The sequence below is a fragment of the Eleutherodactylus coqui genome, chromosome 2 (genome assembly GCF_035609145.1).
Source record: "Eleutherodactylus coqui strain aEleCoq1 chromosome 2, aEleCoq1.hap1, whole genome shotgun sequence".
NCBI lineage: Eukaryota > Metazoa > Chordata > Amphibia > Anura > Eleutherodactylidae > Eleutherodactylus > Eleutherodactylus coqui.
The window spans coordinates 83,921,376-83,929,190 of record NC_089838.1 but is presented as its reverse complement, the minus strand read 5'-3'; the positions used below and the strand labels follow the sequence as shown (position 1 = coordinate 83,929,190).

Genomic DNA, 7,815 nt, shown 5'->3' with positions numbered 1-7,815 from the left:
ACCAATTTAAATGTGTTCACATACACTGTTCGTTCGCACAAAGTAACCTCATGCTCAGTTTTCTTGTATATATGAACTAATTGCCCATTGCAATCAATGGGAGTATGCTTTTTTGGGCACGCAAATATGCACAATTTGCGTGTGCAAGTAAAGGACAACATGCACAGGCGTGCGTAGAAAGCCAATACAAATACGCTTATGCCCATGTGACACCGGCCTTAGTTGTGACAGTAGGACCTTTGTCCTTAGGTCCCCCCTCTTACTGAGCTCTTGGCCAGATGTACCTCCTCCACACTCGTGCTATTCTAGTTTGTGGGTCAAACTTTAATGATGGCGCTGTAGACGGCGGCCGCCATCCTAAGGAACCTGTACTGTAAGAAGAGATTGTAACAAGTGTTCTCAGAAGCCAAAAAATAAACAGGAGTTCTTTTTCCATCTCAAGGATGCAGAGACAGCTGCTTTACTAAGGGCATGGTTTAATCATAAGTTAAAGCTTAGAAAAGAGTAATTGTCTGACATTTCATTGCTCAGGAGAACATTCAAGTTTTCTTCATTTTCATTGAGATATAAACGGTTGACTGAAATATAGAAAGTTACATTTGGTTCAGATGACCTACGAACCCCGCCACGCTGCCGGCCTCTAGCGCCTATGATGCAGTGCTCTAGAACTTAGGAAGACGGCCCAAGGAGTCTCACACAAACTGTTGCTTCTTACTAGTAGCTGCCTTATTGGCCAAGTCTTTGGCTTTCTCCTTTGCTGCAAGGGCTGTCTCTTTTGCCTTCTCAGTTGCCTCCTTTGCAGTTTCCACCAGTGTCCTGGCTGGTATATCACCTGCAGAAAAAAAAAAAAATCAACTTATTAAACTTTACAGAGTTTATAAGTTCAGGTAGAATCCCTTGGGATCATCATTACCAGTTGGAAGAACTATAAAAGTGCCTGCAGGGTGCTTATAATGCTATATAGGTGGGTACCTAACACGACACACTCAGAATCTATTCTGAAACTAGTAACTTTATTACGACACGGTGTCACTTCACTCATCCCAAACATGTAAGCTTTATTATACAATATATTCCTTCTGCATACCAGCTGAACAATATCCTCAGTATCCCCGGAATAATGACATGTAATTAGTGTAGATCCTACGGCTCACTTGTGTACTACCATTATCTTCCCCGTGACCTTCTAGTCACATTTCCTGTCTCATGACTCGGACATTGCCAGCTGTGCAGTCAGCATTACATTGTCTTCTGCACTTACCTTGCATCTTTGCTAGAATGTATTCATATCCTTTCAGCGTCTTGGTCACGTTACTTTTAAACCTAGCCAGGCCAAACTCCTGGAAGACAGAATGAACACAAGGGGCATTTACCACACAAGGAGCAGGGCTGTCCATAGTTTCAGAGACAGTAATTTCCTATAGCACAAGACTTAATTTTGCATTACAGGTAAACATCTCACTATTTCCCCATGTGAGCACTAGTTAGGCACGTTACAGCTATGACTAAGGGTCAGTCTGAACCGCATTATATCTGTCCTCCCTTTTGGTACGCTCAATCAACCATGTCCGTCGCTCCAGCACAGTATCAGCTGTAATACACAGCCGACATGCTGCCAGTCGCAGCGCCGTACATGTGCAGCTGATTGTGTGTGATACTAAAGGGGGAAGTTGAGTGTCAAAACACTTTAACCCCTAAGCGACATGGTCTATTTTAGACCCAACGCGGCAACTATTGGAGATTTTCATCTCTACTCTTCAAAAGCCATAACTCATTTTTTCCATCGACACGGCCAGATCTAGTTTTAATGGCACCATTTCTTAGATACATGTAATATATTACTTTTATTAACTTGTTTTGTAGGTCAAGGGGAAAACAAGCAATTCTGCCTTAAATTTTCAGCATTAACCATACAGTATAAATAACATGATAAATGTTTTCTGCGAGTTGGTACGATTACGACATTTTGGCTCTTTTGAGGAAAAAAAAAAAAGTGCTTTTATTGTTTGTTTTGCTACCTGTTCTGTTTTTTGTTTTTTTTTAAAACTGTTTGCCGGACAGGATCAAAAGTGTATTGAATTAAGTGCACAGATCATTACAGATTCACCAAACGGGTTTTGTTTTTAAACAAGAAGGGGAAAGAGTGTAAAAAAGTTTTTGTTGCGCTTTTTTTTGTTTAACCATTTTTATTTACATTTTTTACAGCCCTTTAAAGTTATGATCACTATGATAATACATTGCAGTACTTCAATTTATAATCCCTACAAATAGCAATCTCAGGCCACGGCACATCCAGACACCTTTCGCTGCTGTACAGTTGCGATAACATAGAGCGCCAAAGATGTCACAGAAGGTGTGCCCTCTCTAATTCCTTTACATACCATGATCAACACTGATCTCAGCATGTAAGGGGTTAACAGTGGGAGGCTGGCTATACATTACAGTTGGCTCCCGCTGCGGAAAGTGCGGGCTCAGCTTCTGAGCCCGCACACCATTCATAGGACGTAAGCTTATGTCCTGGGGAGGGGAACTGCTTCCCAGCCAGGATATAAGTTTGTGTCCTGTGGAGGGAAGGGGGTTCAAATAAATTGGCTGTATAAACACAAATCTGTTTATGTAAATCAGAAAATATACTAATTTTTAGGCTGCACATCTTTACATAGCACATCACATGTGTATCCACAGTGACTTTAGTTAAAGCCCCATAATCACAACCATTGGTTGGTTGGTCTTGGGGACCTTTTGGACCAGCGTGCAGAATACCGCTCCACCAAGGTTTGTGACTTTGAGAGTACTGCTGTAACCTTTAGTTATTGGTTGGTCTTGGATGGCAGATTAAAAATAACCGGTCTGAATTCAGTGAATCAACAGAATATTTTGCATTCCGCATTCGTGACATCAGAGGTTTAGCCCTGCTTGTCTCACCTGGATTGGTCTGCTAAAACCAAACACTCTTGAGGACACCCAAGCCTCTCTTCTAATCTCGGTCCAATTTTTGTTGCCTTGATTTTCACAGTATACGCAGCGTTCCTCCACAGACTACAGGGGAAGGGAAAAAGCAGCCTGAATAACCTGGAGACTTTTAAATATATACTTTTAAAAACCACTCTCCAACATTGGGCTTCCTACCATGACAGTGCTGTGGTTGATGTTCCAGGTGTACGTGGTCAAAGTTTTCTTGCGGATATCAATTATGGAGTCTTCCAAAACGTACACAGCATGTGCCACATTGGCTGGTAAGAAACGCTCTGCCCACCTCGGCAGGCGGTTGGTCTTTGTTAACAGCCTCCTCGTCAGCAGCTTGTGGTCACTAGTTACCTCACGGTGCAGAATGTCTTCGGTCAGGACGTGTTTGCTTTATAACCAGAAGAAAAATTAACATCTTGTAGTCAGAAACACTTTGTGCGTTTCAATAAATCACAAGTCAATAACGCGATAACCATAAACAAAAAAGTGATGTAATAATAATGCGTAAAAGGGGTTATCCAGGCAGCGGCGCCGGGGGGCGGAGCGGAAGAGCTGTTCTGACTCCTGTGTAGTGGCCGGTGCTCATAATTGCAATTGAAATCAATGAAAGCTGCGCCTGCAATCATGAGCGCCGGCCACCACACAGGGCTTTGAGTAGCACTTCCGCTCCAACCACGGCGGGCGCTTCCTGGATAACCCCCTTTAACCCCTTCAGTAACAAGTTTATTATTACCATATTATCGCAGGCAAATCTCTGGGGCTTGCTGCACTGAGTATGTAGTAAAAACCCCGGAAGATTTCAGATGACAGCTCAGTACTCTGCACATTTCAACACTAGAGCTGTCCACGGAAATCTTCCGGGGTTTAACTGCATGGTCAGTGCAGCAAGCACCGGAGATTTTCTGAGCGTGCCACTAAAGGGGTTAAGGCAACTTTACACACTTGAATAATTGCTACTGACAGGGCACTAAAAAAATTGCTCACTCGTCAGAGTCCCTTGGCTTTTAGTTCACCTGAATATCATGTGACATTTGGCCCCTGTAAACAAGCAGTCATTCTACTACGACCGGAGGTGGCTGGAAGAGACCCCCGTCACACTCCACCTCCATTCTCTGAATGACTTGTTCCTGTGTGAGAACACTGAAGCGACAGCTGCCCGTATACAGGTTTGTTCACATCTGTGTTGGGGCCTATGGCACTGTTCCATCCAGGAATCCCAAACAAAATAGCGCGTCGTGCTGTACTATTTTATCTGGGAGAACACTGGACAGCATACTGGAAGCCGGAAGAATCTTATTATAGTCAATGGAATCCACCTAGTGCTGTTCGGTTCCATAAGAGAACGGAACCATGTCCTATAATGGAAACCTGAATGCAGATCTGAACAGAGCCTTACCCATTGTATACTGGGGCTCCTTCGCACTGTTAACAGGTTTTTGGTTTTTTAACCACCATTATGAATTTTAAGCGTTTTTTAGATGCATTCTTTTTCATTTCATAACATTTTGAATGTTTTTCTGCGCTTCTACTGTACATTTCCCTATAGACTATAAATTAACAACTGATCGCAGGATTTTGTAGCCAAATTCAAGAAAGCCGGTTAGCTTCTGATGAATTGAAAAGTTGTGGTAGAAATTTCCACAACAGAAACAATCCGCCTCCCACTTATACATTATTTCTACAATCCCCATCCCGATGAACACGGCCGATGCAGAGTATTAGTGAGGTGAGCTCACTCTGCGGGCAGGATCTCTCAAGGTTTGTTTTACAAAAACGCCACATTGTTACTTTTGACAGCTGTTATTTTGCAACAGAGAACCCCCCGCCGGATGTCCACTGCAGCTCAGCAGCTAAACAGCAAACCTCCTACATATACGACATTCTTGTGGGGTTTCACATTTCGCCAGAAACCACAGCTTTCATCACAAGCATGCACACGAGTTTTGTGTGTCTGGACGAGGAAATGCCAGAATATACACCTTGTCGGAAAAAAGACTTAAAAAGTATTTTAGAAACTTCTTAAGACCTCCAGAAAAACAAGGAGGGGTGAGGGCATTCCCTAAAGTAACCATCTTATCCAATCCTGCATTTAACTGAAGAGCAGATCCCTCCCTGATATTACTATCACCTCCTTCCTGTGCGGGGACTTTCCTCTCACTCCAGGGCACTAATGAGATAATAGTGTAGGGTACATGTGAACTGGGGAATTAGTGACGGGAGTGATCACCATCTGTGTACAGCGCTACAGAATGTGTTGGCTTTGTACGGCATTGATACTAAATTAGTAATCATGCTGACAGGATGTATGAAGAATCTAATGTTACAGCTGTAATTTCCAAGGCCATAATAAAGACCGGAAGCAACAGAAATATTCCTGCACCTTCCACTACCCAATGACTCAATGGCCAAGACTACTTTTATGACTGATGCTTTTCATGCATCCTCTCACCTGTAGGGGTTTGGATAACGCTGCCAAAAAGCAGCAAACACTTGGTCCCACGAGCTCTTCAGCTCATTCAAGCCTACGAAATACTTCACCATTGTTCCCGGAAGAATGCACCAAGCACGGCGGGCCTAGGAAACCATCAGAGGACGGCAGTGATGAGAAGGTCACCTAGAGAAACCGGCAGAATCCAGTGTGATGCCGGCGTGCGTCCTAACCAGGGGGCTGGGTAAAAAAACAAACACATTATAATGCAGCACAGGTAATGCAGTGTATTATATGTATCATCATGGACAACGTCATTACTAACAGCGGTTGTCTAGGAACGGAAGTCAACGGGTCTACAAACAGGGGGAACCGGGGATCAGACAGGCCAATATTTGCAATGCCAGTGTATACGGCAGCTGCTTAAATGGGTTATCGTAAAGGCATCACAGAAGGCATCCCTTCTCTCTGGTGGAGGACAAACTTCTATTCCATCAACAAGGACCCTCCTACACGAGCCGACGAGTGACAATCATGGAGATTGTCGCTTGTTTACTTGGCCTTTATACTGGTGACCTCAGACTCTATGGGGTACGAACGAGTCTTCATACAATGGTCTATCCCACATTGGCTTTCAGCAGCACATCGCATCGACACGGGGAGATGTGCTGCGGAGAACAACCATGTTTCCGGCTGCGCAAGAGATGTAATCAGGCGATAAATGACTGCTTGCTTGTTCGTCAGCTGATCGCTGCCCTGTGTAAAATGGCGCTCGCTGAATGTCCGTTTATGATCATCAGCCCACGTAAAGGGATGTTAAGAAAGGGACTGCTGGTTTTCTGTTACTAGGAAAATAGTTCATTTTAAAAGGGCCTACAATTTCCGTGCCTGTCCGCGAGGGCCGACAGGGGGAGGAGACCACAGGTGAGGGTAGACGGTGCTGGGATCGCAGTGTAGAGGGGTTATTACAGGTTTTCCTGAAGAGGTGACAACCAGAATGGCGGCACGGACTTTAGTCATTTTTTAAAAAATGGTCAATGCAAAAAATAAAAAAAGGCAGCATTTCTTTAATTAAAGACAACGAAGAAGGGGAAGCGGTCAGCGGCCGGCCGCCACTATGCCACCAGCACAACTATACATGTACCCCAGTGCCGGAGCGGCCAGCGGTCACAGGGGCATCTTTACAGCGCTACATGCCAGCTGTATGCTACATGGGACATTTCATGGCCCCGGGGCTGCTCCCTACACCGCCAATCTACCATAGGGACCCCTTAAAGGGGCTTTCCTTTCCTTGGGATAGTTGATCAGCTGAGATCTGCCACTTGGACACCCGGGGTACGGAGCAGGAGCATCCGGGTGCGAGCCCTGCGTACCGTACAGCACTGCTAATTACAGCGGGAGCTGCAGTTACCGGCACCGGCCACTAGGCAGGACTATCTGCTTACACCCCATAGCCTGTGTGTTCTGCGACTGCTGGAGGCCCGGACAGCTGATTGATCAGCGATCAATGACTGATGACCCATCCTGAAGTTCATCAGTACAAACTGACTGTACAACCCTTTTAATGATCTGTAAGGGCTCATTCACACGAGCATGCACACACCGCGGTGACGCCCGCGCACACAACGCGCCACGGAGACGCCCCCGCACACACCGCGCCGCGGAGACGCCCGCGCACACACCGCGGAGACGCCCGCGCACACAACGCGCCGCTGAGACGCCCGCGCACACAACGCGCCGCGGAGACGCCCGCGCACACAACGCGCCGCGGAGACGCCCGCGCACACAACGCGCCGCGGAGACGCCCGCGCACACAACGCGCCGCGGAGACGCCCGCGCACACAACGCGCTAAATGTGGCTTGTTGATTTCAATAAGTTGGTTCACAGCTGCGTATTTTTCCCGCGGCCTCTGGTCGCACGCCCCATTTGAGTGCTTATTACGCACCATAACACCCACTTATATCCGTGGTCTGTAATCCGCTTACAGCGGTGTGACTGCGCCAAATATATACTATCTGCAGGTACCTATCACGGTGCGCGCTCTACTACTCCCTGTTATCAGCCACAATGCTGTGGAAAAGTTTAGTGGGATTATTGGCAGAGACGTGCAAGGAGCTGCACACATGTATGGAGGGGAGACAGGGCAGAGGGCACGGGCCCGCAGGTCACAGCAGCACGACGGAGCCGCAGATTACAGCAGGACCACGGTCACGTTACAGCCGCCACCAGCTCACATGCCGCCGCTGCCCTCACGGTGACCCCCTCCCCAAGTCCTTACCCGCCCCGTGCGAGGGCTCAGCTCCTATCGGCCGCCATGAGGCTACAGCAGGACACCCTGAACTTCCGGCATGGAGAGGGCGTCCGACCGTCACGTGACAGCGCCGCAGCAGCTGATTCGTGCGTCACGTCCAGGAGCTCC

General features: G+C 46.8%; 1 protein-coding gene across 1 annotated transcript; it reads right to left on the bottom strand.

Moving 5' to 3' along the window:
- Window positions 1–459: 459 nt before the first annotated feature.
- Window positions 460–7,802, bottom strand: PRELID1 (PRELI domain containing 1). Its single transcript, XM_066591151.1, has 6 exons — window positions 7,675–7,802; window positions 5,417–5,635; window positions 3,130–3,355; window positions 2,926–3,039; window positions 1,262–1,340; window positions 460–832 (listed from the first exon to the last, which is right to left on the bottom strand). The coding sequence occupies exons 2-6, from the start codon at window positions 5,506–5,508 to the stop codon at window positions 693–695; spliced, it is 651 nt and encodes a 216-aa protein (XP_066447248.1). The 5' UTR covers window positions 5,509–5,635; window positions 7,675–7,802; the 3' UTR covers window positions 460–692.
- Between the last annotated feature and the right edge of the window lie 13 nt (window positions 7,803–7,815).

Excerpts from the sequence above, each read along its gene's own strand:
- PRELID1 (XM_066591151.1), bottom strand. The coding sequence starts at position 5,508 with ATGGTGAAGTATTTCGTAGGCTTGAATGAGCTGAAGAGCTCGTGGGAC. Across the intron at positions 3,356-5,416 it reads CGTTATCCAAACCCCTACAG|CAAACACGTCCTGACCGAAG; the intron begins GTGAGAGGATGC and ends CTGGTTATAAAG. Across the intron at positions 3,040-3,129 it reads TCAACCACAGCACTGTCATG|TCTGTGGAGGAACGCTGCGT; the intron begins GTAGGAAGCCCA and ends CTTCCCCTGTAG.